We start from the raw sequence: 19,283 nt of genomic DNA on the forward strand, positions 1-19,283 counted from the left end.
CAGAAATTTTGCTACAAAGTAAATAAGGCAGACCTGAGACGTGCATAAACCTACGTTTGGGCGGGAGTTGGGTTATGTTCGCACGGCAGAATCTTTCACATGGATTTCACTTGTAAAACTACAGCAGAATTCCGCAAACGAGTGCATGCCTCTTAATACACTTGTCGCATCTGGTGGCACCCCTGTACATCAGACTGAAACCTATGCCAGCCCTGAATTGGCATAGGTTTCTACTAATATACACCAGTCTGGAGACCACGCCCTTAACACAAAACCCTGTCAACTTTTTGAAAAAGTAGCGGGACTTGACGTAAATCTGCATGCATCAAAATTGCAACTCTTGTATGCTGAAAAACTGGTATGCAAAGATTGATCCGCTCCGGAGTTACTACAATAAAGCAGAACCAAATTACAGATAAACATGAGTTGGTATAACATTACAATTTTTTTTTTTATCATTTCAGATATGGACAACAGAAATCGAAACCCCCATCTGCGTGATGCAGTGTTCCATGATCGAAGAAATCCTTTGCCCCCTTGTCACGCATGTGGAACATTTTGCAATAATCAATGTGGTATGAACATGCACTGGGAACAAAGGAGGTTGCACCATCCCATTCCTGGACTAGTTGACGGAGCCCAGGGACATCGATATACTTCTCCTCCAAACCCGTACTTTAGTGGTGTAGCAAATACTGTGTCTTTTTCAAATATACGCCCTCCTGTCAGACATGGAACCCCTCCAGTAAATGTTCAAGGGAATTCTGGGATGATTCAGATATCCTCACCATACCAAGGATATCGCAGACCTGGAGATGCCAAGTCTCCAAACGTTTTTCCCAACAAGCCAGAACACACTGCTGGCAATGGCTTCCATGGAAGCAACATTTCAGCCTCTTCGCCTCATGGGTCTAACCAGGGTGTCAAGTATGGAACTGTTCCTGCAAACAGTGGTGGAAATCACAGGAAGTCCCAGTCTATGTCTCCATTGGCAGCCATTGAAACAATGCCAGTGTTTGCTGCCAATAACAGTTCGGGTACTGTTGGTGACCAGAGGAACAGACCTTTACCTCAAACAGTTACCAGTAGTGATAATAGCAGAGACCGAAATGCACTCCCTCCGTATGGTAATGGAAAACACCAACAACATTTCTCCATTAGTGGTAGCAAAATTACCAGAATGAATCCAGCGCCATCAGCATTTGGCAACAGCGGGCAACTGAAGACTGGTGAAGCTGCAGGAAGTAAGAATTCCTTGCCATCGGATGGAGGAGACACTGCTTCCAAAAACACTCTTCCTTCATCCTCTAGCTTTCTTAGTCAAGTTGTGGAGAAGGTTATAGTAAATGAAAGTCACACCACCAAAAGGCCTGCGTCACAGACAGCTTCTGAAAGTGGGGTTCCTGTGAAAAGAGCCAGTCCATCAGTAATCATTGTTGACTGCGATGAAGAAAACCGCACCCTCACTCCAAGAACTACTGGGAATATGCAAGGTCCTGGTTATGTTGTAGTTCCAAATACCAAATTGGGTCCCCCTTCAGCTCCAGTTGTAGTTCTTGGAATCCTGGATTCTAAGAAAACTCCTCCACCTGAAATGAAAGAAAATAAGCGCCAAACACCACCAATTACGATCAGTAACGTCCGGGGTGCTGGTACACCTGAAATGAAAGAAAATAAACGCCAAACCCCACCAATTACCATCAGTAATGTTCGAAGTGCTGGCTTACCTGAAATGAAAGAAAGCAAGCGCCAGACACCACCAATTACAATCAGTAACGTCCGGAGTACTTGCACACCTGAAATGAGAGAGAATAAACGCCAGACACCCCCAATTACCATTATTAACGTCCGAAGTGCCGGCGTACCCGAAACTAAAGAAAGCAAGCGTCAGACACCGCCAATTACCATTAGTAACATCCGCAGTTCTGGCATTTTTATGACTCCAACTTCCAGAGCTCCAAGAGAAATAAAGAAAGACTCCTTCAATTCAATCATAATTATTGATGACAAAGATGGCGAAGGAGTGGTACCATCACGCCCTTCTGCTGGTAGTTCAAATATTGAAGTTAAAACTTCTTCTAAACCTATGACCCCTCCAGTAACCAACCCCAAAAGTAACAGGGAACCTCCTCCTGCCGCTCCTCCTTCCTCAAGTAACAAAATTGTCCAGCCTCAAAGTGGCCAACCAGGAGCTGCCGTTTTGGTCAATAAAGTTCAGGTGCAGCAGCCCTCACCGATCATTGTCACAGGAGGTACCAATCTCGGCAACCAGCCCTTGTCTGTCCCTGTAAACGGCAACCAAAGTATCATGCTTACATTCCCCGTCTCAGTTGGTGGTTCAGGAATTATGCTTGCAACACCCGTGAATATTGCCGAAAACCAGATTTCGGGCATAAAACAGAACAGAGTGCCAATTGGTAATAACAAAAGACTTATGCCAACAAACACTGTTGCCACTTCCAGGACTGTCAATCCTAAATTTAGCTCTGTAGCGATGACCCCAGTAATTGGTCAAACAAATGCGCTGCCCGTGTCTGTGCCTCCTAGGCATGGAAATCCTGTAGCCATTAATGTAAACCAATCTGGGAATATCAACAGTCCTCTCAACATAAAGAACACCAACCTTAATGCTGGAACCCTCAAGGCCGTGCCCGTATCGGCTGCAGGAAATCCGCCTGTGGGACAAACATTTTTTGTAGATGCCAATTCTGGTCTAATTCTAACTGGATCCGCTGTTCCTGCCAAGAATAACGTCTCCTCTGGTATTGGCAACGCAACAGTGGTCACTGTTAATGGCAATGTGGTCGCTGGAAACGTTGCTCCTGTAACCTTGGGTGGAAAACTGGCATTTAGCAACATCGCCAATGTAAATGGACTATACATTGGCAATAATTCCCCTGTTGCACTTACAGGCAATGCCAATAATAAAGGAACATTGAGTATTAACAATCCCACAATACTCACCTTAAATGGTGGTTTGGGCATTGGCAATTCAGGGTCTGTAGCGACACCCATTGCGAATATTGCTTCTGTCAATACAAATAGGACTTTGCAGGTGGCCCAGACTTCAGCTTCTACTGTTGTGGGTGGTGCCAGTCAGCAAAATACTGGCATTATTATAAGGCAGATTGGAGAGACAAGTGGAGTTACTAACCAACCCAACAATGAGCAGCAGCAAACAATTGTATTGGAAAGACTGTTTAAATGCAGTGAGTGTGATGAGAAGTTTAATTCCCTTGAGAACTTGACTACTCATCAAGCGGTTCATAGGCCAATAGATGTCCCAGCTGGCGGCCATGTTGGCAAATCGACTGCCAAAAACTCTAGTGGTAATGAAGCTCTTCCAGGAACAAGAGATGACGATGCTCCGACCATTTTGTACACTACACAAGGTGACGATGGAAGCACTGTGTATGTTGTTACGGTGTAGATGCAGCATACATATCCTCTTTTTTGCAGCAGTCATTTTAGTTGCAAGTTTCTCTTTTTTTTTGGGGAGGGGGTTTGTCAACTTTCTATATGTGTAAAAGTTATAAGATCTATTAGAAAATTTAGATTTTCAATGTGTTGTCTCAGATTTCAAGCTCCCAGACAGAAGTCTGCAGCTTATCTAGAACCTTGGCCTATTCGTTGTAGGTGACCTGTCATTTCGCCACTGGCTGCTTAACCAGAAAGGGAAAAAGTTAATCGTAGTTTTAGAAATGTTACACATGTAAATAATGCAGAATAGATTTCACAAATACACTGAATTTAAAGCAAATTGCTTTAACTATTTCCACTAAACAGTTTCCTGAACTTCGACACGTTTTCTGAATTAGTAGGACGCCCGGTAGTTTTTGAGTTGCAAGTGAGGGGCTGCTCGTGGACCTGGAAGGTGGTGATGGAAAGTAAGGGATGCTAATGAACCATGTAACATAATGGACTATGCTTCAATATGTAGCTCGTTAGGGGCACTTTTACATCAGTTCCTACATGATATGCTCTTAATAACATGGGGAAAGTAGTGTTAGGCTATATTCACACTATGCAGCAGTTTTTGTATTGAGCAGTTTTGGGTAGGGTCTTCTGAATACAACTTGCAAATCCAGTACACAGAATCCATCAGGTCTTTAGATATGGACATCTGCTCACTTTGGCCATCGGTACCAGCAATGATCCCGCGGTATAGTCCCTGCTTTTTTTTTCGGTGCTGTAAATGTAAGTTTGCCAAGACCTGAACAGCCTAGGCAGTAAACGCATATCTGTCTGAATTTTACATCAGATGAACATTGATATAGCTGCCAAAGACTAAACTATTCTGTCATCTGTTTCCTCACACTTTGAGTTGTTGGCTTTGTTCTCCTTGCTGTTGAAGAGTTCGTAAAAAAAAAAAAACCAACAAAACTTAGTCAAACTGCTGCAATAAAACAAGTTCTATTCACCTCTCTTCTTCCTCCCTGGAAATGGTGCAGTAGGTCTCGCGTCAACCTCTGTCTGTACTGACAGCGAAAGTCAGGTGACCACCAATTAAAAGCTGCAGTGTCACCATCCCGGACTCCTGGCATCATGGCACCCAGAATGTGAGTGCTGATGCCAGGAGCACAGGCGGTGATGTGGCAGCCTCTGATTGACTGCAGCTGTCAGTGCAGACCGGTATTGTGGTGGGACCTTTCTGAGGGAAGGAGATGGGAAACAATGGCTTCTATGTTATTTTATTGCGTGGTCAGCTGTTTAAAACATTTTTTAAGTCTGACAACCCCTTTAAGCTACAAGTCAGTGTCCAATTCAATGCAGATCATTACCTTGGCATTGCGTTGGTACATATATCTATACCTCTGTAGTATCATTTTTGTCCTGAAGATCGGCTCCTCCTACCCTTGAGTTTTTAAAAATTGTATTTGGTCTAATAGGTCAAGAGTCTGGTAAAACAAGTCGGAGCTGCAATGAAGGCCAGATTAGTTGCTACCCAACTTTCTTGGATATAGAACTGTAAAACTGCTGAATGCATAGCATGAATTGACTCGTGGACTTAAATTACTAGTGATATTCAACATTTAGTGTGACATTCTCTATGCTTTTGCTCCTTGATTTGCAGTAAGTAGAGAGACACTAGTTGCCTAGTACCCTAGCTAAGGATTGTGCGTATTTACAGAAATACTATCGGATACTTATTTGAGCTAACAAGAAATAGAACACGTTTTCCATTAGGCAAAAGCAGCTACATTCGAGAAGTCATGAGACTATGAACATGCAGGCTATCGGTATACCACAGGTGGCAATCTAGACCACAATGTATTGTACAGGGCCCTCTTGCTAGTGACTATAAGGGTAAGAGGACATTGGGGGAAATTTACTGAACCCGGTATTTCTGACACCGAGATTTGTATGATTTCTTCTGGCACATTGACTACATGAAGAGGCGCACGCCTCTTTTTGCATTCAACGTATCCCAGAGCCGCTGTGCGCCTTCACAGAAATGTACGCCCGATCCCGACCAGGCGTATATTTCTGGCATAAACTAAACATCTGTCGGAACGGAGTGGCCATGCATCCTCTGAAACTTGTCAGGGCCAGCGGATTTGTGCTGTGACTGTCCCTTCTTGCACAAAGATACATTTAGCCATACAAACTATACTTGGGAATTGAAAGCAATGGAATATTTAGATGGGTATTTCTAGAATTCATATCTCCAGTAGCTGCCATGGTGATTCAATGTCTCCAATGGAGAAAACCACCAGAATCTACAGGTCATGCATGCACATTACTATAGGAGTCCTCCAACGCATTGAAATAAATCGGATTACTGCAGACGAGGCCCCTGGACAAGATGCAGTATTAATACACAAATGTGGGACAGCGGTTACCCACTACACTAAATAGCTTCTTTTGGCGAAAGCTCCATAAAATCCAAATACAACCATACTGAAACCTTATTTTAAATGTAACGACATTGCTGTAAATAGAAACATTTTGAAAGTGGTAAGCTGTTACCCAACGTCATCTCATGTACTAATTTCTTGCATTCTCTATGTATTATTATTTTGCAATATCTTTTTGTTTTCAGATTTGGCCCCCAGTCCATTTTATTTAAGACTTAAGAGCCAACACCGTCAACCTCTACAGAGTTTAGGAGTTGGTCATTTCACAGCAGGTCTGCTAGTTATAGTCAACTCAACAAGAGTATTTCTGCTACTGAATGGAAGCCCGGGCAGCACCCATCATGGTGTTCAGTGGCAGCAACACACAACCCAATAGTGGCATTGGGTGACCTACTAACAGATCCCGAACTCAATGCACATATGACCTATACCGCAATCTGTTTTCTATAGATACCTGACCCCAGTCGATGTGAGTCATTGGTGTCCTGACTTGCCTTTCTATCATTATCACACATGGTGCTGTGTGGCCCTCGTTACTGCACACAGTGACTTCATGTTCTGGTTGCTGTGAACTTGTAAATATTTTTTACCAGTGTTTTATTACCCAGTGTAGTGTTATGTACCAGACCTGTCACTTCTACCTCAACATATGGTCCCGGGGTACGCAGCCTTCTGTTTTCGATTTTTCACATAACTTTGTACTCAATAAATATTTTAAAGTCGGACTCTGGCTCCTTTTTCTTTGTGTGAGAAATGTACCGTGGATAATGCTGCTTAAAGGAGTTGTGCTAAGATGCGTAACCCCTTTGAGTATATAGGGTTAGGGGCACGCACCCCTGGCAAACAGCTGATTTTGCTAGGGGAAAATGCTGATATTTGCAGAAGGTCCAACAAGACAAGAGCTGCTGTTACTGAGCAGCTCTCCATTCTGGGACATAGTGGGGGTCCCAAGTTGGGGGCACTGCTCAATAATAGAGATGAGCAAACGTACTCGTCCGAGCTTGATACTCGTTCAAGTATTAGCGTGTTCGAGATGCTCGTTACTCGAGACGAGTACCACGCGATGTTCGGGTTACTTTCACTTTCATCTCTGAGACGTTAGCGCGCTTTTCTGGCCAATAGAAAGACAGGGAAGGCATTACAACTTCCCCCTGCGACTTTCAAGCCCTATACCACCCCCCTGCAGTGAGTGGCTGGCGAGATCAGGTGTCACCCGAATATATAAATCGGCCCCTCCCGCGGCTCCCCACAGATGCATTCTGACAGAGATCAGGGAAAGTGCTGTTGGTGCCGGAGCTGCTATAGGGAGAGTGTTAGGAGTTATTTTAGGCTTCAAGAACCCCAACGGTCCTTCTTAGGGCCACATCTAACCGTGTGCAGTAGTGTGGAGGCTGCTTTTTGCAGTGTTGCACTTTTTTTTTTTTTGTATATCGGCCGTGCAGAGCATTGCGTCCTGCAGTAATTTTACATTGTCCAGGGCTAGTAGTGGTGAGGCAGGGACAGAAGACATATTTAGTGTATATAGGCAGTGGGCCTTTTTCAAAAACATTTGGGAAAAAAAATCTATTTGGGCTGCCTGTGACCGTCCTCAGTGTACTGGGCCTCTGCTGGGGGTAGTTGTCTTAATTCATACGCAGCCAGCTAAGTGTTATAGCAGGCTTGCGCAAAATTCTTTCCTGCCTCTGCTGTGCGTTCCGTAAGCAAAGTCAGCCTCCAACCACAGGCCAATAAGCTGCACATTTAATTACAGCGTTCTGTTTCTGCACTACTGGTAATACAGCATGCTGAGGGGTAGGGGTAGGCCTAGAGGACGCGGGCGAGGATGTGGAGGTCCAAGTCAGGGTGTGGGCACAGGCCGCGCCAGTGCGGTGGCCAGGGGTAGAGGCAGGGCCAGACCGAATAATCCACCAACTGTTTCCCAAAGCGCCCCCTCGCGCCATGCCACCCTGCAGAGGCCAAAGTGTGGCAGTTTTTCACAGAGACGCCTGATGACCGACGAACAGTGGTGTGCAACCTTTGTCGCGCCAAGATCAGCTGGGGAGCCACCAGCATGCGCAGACATATGATGGCCAAGCACCCCACAAGGTGGGACGAAGGCCGTTCACCGCCTCCGGTTTGCATCACTGCCTCTTCCCCTGTGCCCCAACCTGCCACTGAGATCCAACCCCCCTCTGAGGACACAGGCACGAGTGCCTACCGGCCTGCACCCGCACCCTCACCTCCGCTGTCCTCGGCCCCATCCAGCAATGTCTCTCAGCGCAGCATCCAGACGTCGCTAGCGCAACTGTTTGAGCGCAAGTACGCCGCCACGCACCCGCACGCTCAAGCGTTAAACGTGCACATAGCCAAATTGATCAGCCTGGAGATGCTGCCGTATAGGCTTGTGGAAACGGAGGCTTTCAAAAGCATGATGGCGGCGGCGGCCCCGCGCTACTCGGTTCCCAGTCGCCACTACTTTTCCCGATGTGCCGTCCCAGCCCTGCACGACCACGTCTCCAGCTACATTGTACGCGCCCTCACCAATGCGGTTACTGCCAAGGTCCACTTAACAACGGACACGTGGACAAGCACAGGCGAGCAGGGCCACTATATCTCCCTGACGGCACATTGGGTGAATTTAGTGGAGGCTGGAACAGAGTCAGAGCTTGGGACCGCTCACGTCCTACCCACCCCCAGAATTGCGGGCCCCAGCTCGGTGCTGGTATCTGCGGCGGTGTATGCTTCCTCCACTAAACCACCCTCCTCCTCCAACGCAACCTCTGTCTCGCAATCAAGATGTGTCAGCAGCACGTCGCCAGCAGTCGGTGTCGCACGGCGTGGCAGCACAGCGGTGGGCAAGCATCAGCAGGCCGTGCTGGAACTACTCAGCTTAGGAGAGAAGAGGCACACGGCCCACGAACTGCTGCAGGGTCTGACAGAGCAGACCGACCGCTGGCTTTCGCTGCTGAGCCTCCAACCGGGCATGGTCGTGTGTGACAACGGCCGTAACCTGGTGGCGGCTCTGCAGCTCGGCAGCCTCACGCACGTGCCATGCCTGGCCCATGTCTTTAATTTAGTGGTTCAGCGCTTTCTGAAAAGCTACCCACACTTGTCATACCTGCTCGGAAAGGTGCGCCGGGTCAGCGCACATTTCCGCAAGTCCAAGACGGACGCTGCCACCCTGCGGACCCTGCAACATCGGTTTAATCTGCCAGTGCACCGACTGCTGTGCGACGTGCCCACACGGTGGAACTCTACGCTCCACATGTTGGCCAGACTCTATGAGCAGCGTAGAGCTATAGTGGAATACCAACTCCAACATGGGCGGCGTAGTGGGAGTCAGCCTCCTCAATTCTTTACAGAAGAGTGGGCCTGGTTGGCAGCCATCTGCTAGGTCCTTGGAAACTTTGAGGAGTCTACCCAGATGGTGAGCGGGGATGCTGCAATCATTAGCGTCACCATTCCTCTGCTATGCCTCTTGAGAAGTTCCCTGCAAAGCATAAAGGCAGACGCTTTGCGCTTGGAAACGGAGGCGGGGAAGACCGTATGTTGCTTGATAGTCAGAGCACCCTCATGTCTATATCTCAGCGCGTTGAGGAGGAGGGGGAGGAGCATGAGGAGGAGAGGAAGAGACAGCTTGGCCCTCTGCTGAGGGTACCCATGCTGCTTGCCTGTCACCCTTTCAGCGTGTATGGGCGGAGGAGGAGGATCCTGAAAGTGATCTTCCTAGTGAGGACAGCCATGTGTTGCGTATAGGTCCCCTGGCACACATGGCTGACTTCATGTTAGGATGCCTTTCTCGTGACCCTCGCGTTGCACGCATTCTGGCCACTACAGATTACTGGGTTTACACACTGCTCGACCCACGGTATAAGGAGAACCTTTTCACTCTTATACCCGAAGAGGAAAGGGGTTCGAGAGTGATGCTATACCACAGGACCCTGGCGGACAAACTGATGGTAACATTCCCATCCGACAGCGCTAGTGGCAGAAGGTGCAGTTCCGAGGGCCAGGTAGCAGGGGAGGCGCAGAGATCAGGCAGCATGTACAGCGCAGGCAGGGGAACATTCTCCAAGGCCTTTGCCAGCTTTATGGCTCCCCAGCACGACTGTGTCACCACTCCCCAGTCAAGGCTGAGTTGGCGGGAGCACTGTAAAAGGATGGTGAGGGAGTACGTAGCCGATCGCACGACCGTCCTCGGTGACGCCTTTGCCCCCTACAACTACTGGGTGTCGAAGCTGGACACGTGGCCTGAACTCGCGCTGTATGCCCTGGAGGTGCTTGCTTGTCCTGCGGCTAGCGTCTTGTCAGAGAGGGTGTTTAGTGCGGCTGGGGGAATCATCACGGATAAGCGTACCCGCCTGTGAACCGATAGTGCCGACAGGCTTACACTCATCAAGATGAACAAAGCCTGGATTTCCCCAGACTTCTCTTCTCCACCAGCGGACAGCAGCGATATCTAAGCAATACGTAGGCTGCACCCGCGGATGGAAGCATCGTTCTCTATCACCATCAAAAACGGGGACCTTTTTGCTTCATCAATCTGTGTATTCTATTCATCCTCCTCCTCCTCCTCCTCCTCCTGAAACCTCACGTAATCACGCCGAACGGGCAATTTTTCTTAGGCCCACAAGGCTCAGTCATATAATTTTTGTAAACAATTTTTATACGTTTCAATGCTCATTAAAGCGTAAAAACTTTCACCTGAACCAATTTTTATTTTAACTGGGCTGCCTCCAGGCCTAGTTACCAATTAAGCCACATTAACCAAAGCGATTAATGGGTTTCACCTGCCCTCTTGGTTGGGCATGGGCAATTTTTCTGAGGTACATTAGTACTGTTGGTACACCAATTTTTTGGGGCCCTCGCCTACAGTGTAATCCAATTAATTTTTTGCCCACCTGCATTAAAGCTGACGTTACATCAGCTGTGATGGGCAATGCAATGGGATATATTTATGTACCGCCAGTGGCTTCCTGGCACCCACCCATGCTTTGGGTCCACAGGGAGTTGTAACTGCATGTGTCCACTTCTAAAGAACCCCAGTCTGACGGGGGCATGCAGTGTGGGCCGAAGCCCACCTGCATTTAATCTGACGTTACCTCAGCTGTGATGGGCACTGCAATGGGATACATTTATGTACAGCCGGTGGGTACCAGGGAGCCACCCATGCTGTGGGTGCACACGGAATTCCCATTGCGGAGTTGTACCTGCCTGTGACTTTATAAAAAACCGCGGTCTGACTGGGGCATGCAGACACCTTGACAGAATGAATAGTGTGTGGCACATAGGTTCCCCATTGCTATGCCCACGTGTGCAGCTCCTGATGGCGGTGGCAGAGGATTATATTTCTCATGGCTTCTGTACAGCATTGTGGGCCCCTTTTAAAGAGGGTCGCTGCCTAGCCGTGCCAACCCTCTGCAGTGTGTGCCTGCGGTTCCTCCTCATGGCAGACGCACTTATAAATAGACATGAGGGTGGTGTGGCATGAGGGCAGCTGAAGGCTGCGCAGGGACACTTTGGTGTGCGCTATGGACACTGGGTCGTGCGGGGGGGGGGGGGGGGTTGGGCAGCATGTAACCCAGGAGAAGTGGCAGTGGAGTGTCATCCAGGCAGTGATTGTGCTTTGTTGGAGGTAGTGTGGTGCTTAGCTAAGGTATACATTGCTAATGAGGGCTTTTCAGAAGTAAAAATTGTTGTGGGGGGGGGGGGCACTCTTGCCGCTATTGTGGCTTAATAGTGGGACCTGGGAACTTGAGATGCAGCCCAACATGTAGCCCCTCGCCTGCCCTATCCGTTGCTGTGTCGTTCCCATCACTTTCTTGAATTGCCCAGATTTTCACAAATGAAAACCTTAGCGAGCATCGGCGATATACAAAAATGCTCGGGTCGCCCATTGACTTCAATAGGGTTCGTTACTCGAAACGAACCCTCGAGCATCGCGATAATTTCGTCCCGAGTAACGAGCACCCGAGCATTTTGGTGCTCGCTCATCTCTACTCAATAATGATCATATGCTATCATGGCACAACCCTTGCCTTTTTATTAGGCATAAAGAAATTTGTGAATGGTCAATGGAAAGGACGGGGGGGGGGTGTTGATCCAGTTTAGCAGCACCAGCATAGTATCACAAGTAATAGGCTAAGTTATATCAGCACAGCATCACGCATGATGGCTTTAGGTACACTGGATTAGAAGGAGACATTACACATGATAGGCTGAACGATATGGATAAATAGTTTTGTCATGTATGATGCAAATTAGTTGCACTGGATCCCTGGCCATTAAAAGTTAATTTATACATACACCTGTAAATTCAATAGCAATCTAGAAAATTCTCTCTATATATTAGTGTATGTATATAATTGTGTATATAATAAAGTGACCAATGTATCAAAGCTTAAAAGACTAGGTGGTTATCAGAATCCTTCTACTGTAATTCAGCCAGATTGCAGAATCTGGTTGCTATTTATCTCCAGTCTCCTATCCTAGATCCATATGTTTACATTCCCATCTCATAGATTTATAATCAGGAGGGTACTTTCGCAATTAACCTGTTAACGACCGCCGATACGCCTTTTGACTGCCTGTATTGGCAGCATAAGTATGAAAAGAGATCGCGGGGCGACCTCTCTTCATATAGCGAGGACATCAGCTGTTTATTACAGCTGACACCCGAGGGCAATAGCTGCAATTGGCCGCAAAGCTGATCGCGGCTATTGACCCTTTAAATGCCCCGAAGGTTGTTCGGGAGTCCAGTATGTGTCCCTTCCCACTCCCCACCCTGGCGTGACATCGCAGGGAGCCACATGGGTGTCATGGCAGCCAAGTCCTCAGCAGACTGCCTTTCAAGCAGTCCCCTTAGGGTGGCTTGATAGACTGTCGAATTGCAGTATGATGTAATGCTATGGCATTACATCATACTGCAGAAGCCATCAAAACATCACTAGTTATCCCCCCAGGAAAGCTAAAAAAAAAAAAAAAAAACGTAAAAGATCAATAAAGTTTTTTTTTAATTTTGTAAAAGGAAAAAAAAAGTTATGAAGTTTCAATTGCTCCCCTTTTTCTATATCTATAATAAATATAAATCTTAAAACAAAAATACATAATTGGTATCGCCGCATCCATAAAAGTCTAATCTATCAAAGTAGCGCATTATTTACCTCGTACGGTGAACGTTGGCCGAAAAAAAAAGCTTCTTCATATGTTATAATTGTTATATATTTTATTTTGTTTGTTTAATTGTTGTGTATAAAAAAATATATATTAAAGATTTAAACACTCGAAAAATAAAAAAAATGCTAGAAATGCACTTTTTCAGTCACCCTGTGCCAGAAAAAATACAATAAAAAGCAAGCAAAAAGTTGTATGTATTCCGAAATGGAACCAACGTAAACTACAGGACATACTGCAAAGAATGAGCCCTCGCACAACTTCATCGACAGAAAAATTAAAAAGTTATGGCAGCAGAACATTTTTAAAAAATGTAAATGTTTAAAAAAAAAACAAACAAAACTATACAAGTTTGGTATCATAGTAATTGACCCATAAAATAAAGTTATCACGTCATTTTTGTTGCAGTTTGTGCACTGTAGAAACAAGATGCAACAAAAGATGGCGGAATGTGTTTTTTTTTGTTTTTTTTTTACTCCACTTAGAATTTTTAAACGTTTTCAGTAAATTATATGGTTCACGAAATGGCACCATTAAAAAAATACAACTTGTCCCGCAAAACACAAGCCCTCATACAGTGATTTCAATAGATAAATGAAGGAGTTACAATTTTATTTTATTTTTTTTTAAAGGAGGGAGGAAAAAACAAAAATGTGGGGGTGGGGGGGGGGGGGAGAGACAAGGGCCGTGTCATTAAAGGGGTTGTCCCGCGAAAGCAATTGGGTCTATACACTTCTGTATGGCCATATTAATGCACTTTGTAATGTACATTGTGCATTAACTATGAGCCATACAGAAGTTATTCACTTACCTGTTCCGTTGCTGGCGTCCCCGTCTCCATGGGGCCGTCTAATTTTCGGCGTCTAATCTCCAGAATAGACGCGCTTGCGCAGTCCGGTCTTCTGCTTTTCTCAATGGGGCCGCTCGTGCCGGAGAGCTGCTCCGTGTAGCTCCGCCCCGTCACGTGCCGATTCCAGCCAATCAGGAGGCTGGAATCGGCAATGGACCGCACAGAAGAGCTGCGGTCCACCGAGTGAGAAGATCCCGGCGGCCATCTTCAATCGGTAAGTAAGAAGTCACCGGAGCGCGGGGATTCAGGTAAGCGCTGTGTGGATTTTTTTTTAGGTCCCTGCATCGGGTTTGTCTCGCGCTGAACGGGGGGGGCTGTTGAAAAAAAAAAAAGTTTCGGCGCGGGACAACCCCTTTAAGGGATTAATATACTATTATCACCATTCCAATGAGAATAGGGGGTCTGCCCTGAAAAGGGTGATCCTACCCAGAACTTTCTATCGAGACCCTACAAAACTTTTAATTATCAACACTGGGAAGGAATGCATTGAGATTTTGGATTCATCAGGGGCGATACATAGAAGTTCAAGGCAAAACCTTTCTGCAGTGGTATAGACCAGTAAACATCCACATAAACCAGCAAATTTACCTCAACCATTCCATGTGAATTGATGTAATTTATAGTATTCTAGCCAAATAAAACATTAAAGAAATCCGAAAATTCAATTAACCTTTCTTAATACTTCATTACAATACATAATCTGCTTTGTCATGAATAATGATAACTAACTACATAATCTCCATTTTCACAATTCTACATGAATTACAATTGCTAATGGCTAATTTCTGAATACAGAACCTCTCAAAGCTTCATCAATTCAGTACATCATAGACAATATAATTGTAATTCACCGCTTTAGCATCCCATTCATGGCCTCAATTTCTACATAATTTTGATTAGTTGTGGAAAATCCATAAATATAGCCTGTCATAAACTATTGGAAAATTCATCATGGTTCTATGAAACACCCCAAATTAATCTGCTCATTCAGGCCCTCAGGGTTACCAGTTTCCAGTAAGAATATCCATCTGTATTCTTTCTGTAACACCACTCTGTTTACATCATGTGTGCAATTGCTGTAAATCTGAATCCCCTCCATGTACTTTATATTTTTCAATATGACCGTATCCTACTTGTTACTGATGTCTTCAATATCTTCTACGCTGTTCTTGTTTGGTCTTTCCTATGTAACCTAGGGCACAAGAACAAGTGGCCTTATAGACCAGATTTCTTGCCCTACAGTTCTGATTGCATAGACCTCTCCTGTTCTTGCACTCATAAAACTTATTGCAGGGCAATTCATTTACAAGCCTTAAGGTCCATTTACACAGGACGAATGTCGGTCAAATGATGCCCAACACTCGTCCCTGTGTTTCCTCGCTCCCGTGCTCCTGCATGGGAGCTAGCAGAGCTGGCTGTTCACAAAGTGGTCAGCAGGGGGGTGGGGCAGTGCAGGAGATTTCTCTCCTCTCGCTCCCCCGCTCATCTCCATTGACATAATGCAGCAGCCGTTCAGTAGTGAACGGCCGCTGTTTAAACTGAACGATGAGCAATGAACTCATTTATGCAGCATAAAAGATCAGTGATGAAGCTCATCGTTTAGTTTAAACAGCGGCTGTTCAGTAGTGAACGTCCGCTGTGTTATCTCAATAGAGGGGGCGGGAGAGCGAGAGGAGAGAAATCTCCTGCACTGCCCCGGCCCCCCTTGCTGGCTGCTCTGTGAGTGAGACAGCTCTGCTAGCTCTTGTCCCTGCTCTTGACCCGCGCGCCTGCACGAGGGTCAGGCAGCATTTGCCCGACATTCGCCCCGTTTAAAAGGACCTTTACAGTGATCACTTTTAAAACCTCCTTCGGACAGTTGGTCATGTCTTATCGATAGGGAGTGCACATCTTCATAGACCTGATGCTTATTTTGGAACTACTTGAGTTTGCTCTCACAAATTTTGTTTGTTTAATGGGCATAACTACCAGAAGCTTAGGGGCACAGCCATGGTTAATTGTAATGCATCAACATATGCCAACCTGCTCCTAGGCTGGTGGAAGGAGACTAACGTATTTTTCGCATTTTAAAAGTCACCTGATGAGACACACTTAGGCTTTAGAGGAGGAAAATGGGAAAAAATATTTTGAACTCGAGCAGACGAGGCAGTGAGGGATGTATTACCTGAGGAATAAAGAGCAGTAATATCGATTGAAGTATATACCACTTAGGAGAATCTGCCACTTAGGATCCAGGGACAGTGGAGTGTAAATGTAATGGTGGTTTTACTAATCACCCAGCATTCCAGGATCCCTGAAGGGCATGCTTGACTAGTTATAGCGATGTATGTGGTATAAATACTTGCATAACTCAGGATCCTGGAAGAGCTGAGTGACAATTTAATGAATCCATTAGTTGTCCCCCAGCTTTTCAGAAACCCTGCGTGGCATGTCTCATTATGGTGAGGTATGGGGGATATACGTTTCAGCACAACTAGGTACCAATCAGCTGTACTTACAGGCGGCACTCCTCTCCTGCTATGGAACTTGCAACCATGTGATGAGGAGGGGAGCAGAACCGCTCGTATGTACTGTTGATTGGTGGGGTGATTGGCCGATGACCCCGCTTACCTGTCCGCATTCTTTATCCATATCGTTAAAGCGCCGGCCGGCACACATGCGCAATACAGATAATGCTGCGCCGTTGCTAGGCGATGATGTGGATCCCATAACCTTTCCATTATGATTGCGGAAGGGCCGCAGGGCAGACGTCACCCCCCCTGCATGCTGCTTGGGGCGAGTACACAGTTACTCGATAAGACTAAACTAGATTAAGATTAAACTAGCGTGCTCACTCATTTCTAATTCTGAATATTTGGGGAAATAACATTAGATCACTTATTGTAAAGGGAAGAGTTGAGCGAATAGGATTACTCGGTCATATACGAGTATCCCCTTTGCAAACTGCGGGATGTTGGCTGGTAAGAAAAATAAATGGATAGGGAAAATTGGCTTCGAACTTCATTTGTTTTGCCTTCTTCTGGATCAACATCGGAGGGTAATAGGCTGAACTGGATGGACATAAGTCTTTTTTCAGCCTTACATACTATGTTACTATCTTTTAAATGTGGCCATTGTAATGCAAATGTTTTGTGAGCGCCAGAACAGGAGAAGTTTATACAGTCAGGGACTTTATGAACTATAAGATCATTTGTTCTTGTTTCCTAGATACATAGGAAAAACCATATGAGAATAGTGGCAGAATATTAAATATAGTGAAGACCTCAATAACAAGAGCGACACAAGCATACTGAAACACATAAATCAGATACATGGAAGGGATCCAGATAGTTGGAAATTTCTAGCAATTGAATAGATACAGGATATTTAAATTGAAATCGGTTACCCCCCAGGGGTTCAGTAAGATTAATTCTGGGTGTTTTCATTGAATCATAATGAATTTTGCAATACTTTATGACAGGCTAGATTTATGGACGATCCTTCATGAATTAAAATTATGTAAAAATGGAGGCCAACTAGGGGTTATTGCAACTAACAATGACAGTGTCTAGGAGGTATTACATTTAGAACCTCTCAATACTTCATATGTGATCACTGGATTAAGAAATCGCCCATGATCAATTGTAATCTCTCTTTTCACAATTATTTAGGGATCAATTATAATGTAGATTAGCTGTATTGAACTGTATTCTAGAGGAATAATTAAATTTATGGATTTTTTTTGTATTACTATAAATTACATCCATTTACATGAATTGGAGGTTATTGACCTAACGTAGAGGTAAATTTACTGGTTTATGCCACTGCAGATATTTTTTGCCTTGGATTTATATTTATCTCCCATGCTAAATCCAAGATCATGCTGGGAAGAAAAGCATTGGGAGTAGTTGTAGGGACTCAACAGGAGAAGGTTTAGGACGGCCTATTTCAGGGCAGACAGCCTATTTTCAAAGAAAGGGTGATAGTAGAATATTGCCAGGGTCAGTACCCTCCTGATTACACTGTGCAACTCAGTTTTTGTAACTGATAAGCAGATAGGCGGCTCATAGTAACTTTAGTGCGCTGAATTCAAATATGAGATCTGGTTTTTCTCCTGCCAGGTAAGGTTTCCCAGTTATGGAGAATACTGTAATCTAATTGACGTTGTGGTGTTGTTTTTGGAAATATGCCTATATGAATAATCCAGTCGGCTCGCCATTAACCTTGCTTAATAAAAAGAATAACCAAAGTGATCGCACAACTATTTCACTATCACTGTTATACACTACGTACTGACTGAATACTATAAGGGAAGGTTTATGTAACAGATAGGGCATGTTTCCATGTGGTGTAAACACTGCGGATCGTCCACCAGTAAGTTGTAATTAATGAACTGTGAGGGGGGGGGGGGGGGTTTGCAGGTCATTGGTTAGACTAAATAAAAGAATAAAAATTGTAAAACAAAAATACATGTTTGATATCGTGCAGCTGAACAGTCCGATCTACCAAAGTAATGCATCATTTACCTTGCATGGCGAACTTTGTCTGAAAAAAAAAAGTCAAGAACACCTGAAATGCGCCTTTTTGGTTATTCTGTCTCCAAGAACAAAATGCAATAAAAACCGTTCGAAAAGCCATATGTATTCTAAAATGGTAGTAACACAAACTACAGGACGTCCCGCAAGAAATGAGCCCCTGCACAACTATATGGACAGAAAAATAAAAAAAGTCATTGTATGCAGAAGATGGCAGCAGAAAATAATTTTTCAAAAAATGAAATGTCTTTGAAAAAAAATAAAGATAGTATAGCAAAAAAAAACCCATAAGTTTGATATCATAGTAATTGTACTGCCTAGAGATGAGCGAGTATACTCGCTAAAGGCAATTGCTCGAGCGAGCATTGCCTTTAGCGAGTACCTGCCCCCTGGAGACGAAAGGTTCGGGTGCCAGCGCGGGGGAGCGGTGAGTAGCGGCTGTCTGCACGAGAGAGCGGGGGGGGGAGAGAGAGTTCTCCCCTCCGTTCCGCCCTGCTCTCCCCCGCAGCTCCCTGCCCGCCGCCAGCACCCGAACCTTTTGCCTCAAGCGGACAGGTACTCACTAAAGGCAATGCTCGCTCGAGCAATTGCCTTTAGCAAGTATACTCGCTCATCTCTAGTACTGACCCATAAAATAAAGTTGTGTCATTTTTGCTACAGTTTGTGGACAGAAGCAACAAGACGCACCTAAAGATGGTGGAAGTTCGTTTTTAGTTTTTTCATTTCACTCCACTTAGAACTTTTTAAAAAAGTTTTTTTAGTACATTATATGGTACGTTAAATCGTACCATTGAAAAATACTACTCGTCCCTCATACAGCTTCATGGATAAAGAAGGGAGTTACAGAAAAAATGCTTGGGCACTAAAGGGTTAAATAACTTGAAAATTAGACGTGCTAGCGATTTATTC

General features: G+C 45.2%; 1 protein-coding gene and 1 long non-coding RNA gene across 2 annotated transcripts in view; both read left to right on the forward strand.

Annotated features, from left to right (window-relative positions):
• The window catches only part of LOC136587105 (uncharacterized), a 59,265-nt gene extending 52,682 nt beyond the window's left edge, over positions 1-6,583 (forward strand). Inside the window, exon 5 of the mRNA XM_066585576.1 lies at positions 465-6,583. Coding sequence (XP_066441673.1) covers positions 465-3,430 — 2,966 coding nt within the window. The 3' untranslated portion in view covers positions 3,431-6,583. The remainder of the gene's footprint in view (positions 1-464) is intronic.
• Positions 1-19,283, forward strand: part of LOC136586650 (uncharacterized) — a 274,484-nt gene that overhangs the window by 220,990 nt on the left and 34,211 nt on the right. The window lies entirely within an intron of this gene.

This window comes from Eleutherodactylus coqui, chromosome 12 (genome assembly GCF_035609145.1).
Source record: "Eleutherodactylus coqui strain aEleCoq1 chromosome 12, aEleCoq1.hap1, whole genome shotgun sequence".
Taxonomy (NCBI): Eukaryota; Metazoa; Chordata; class Amphibia; order Anura; family Eleutherodactylidae; genus Eleutherodactylus; species Eleutherodactylus coqui.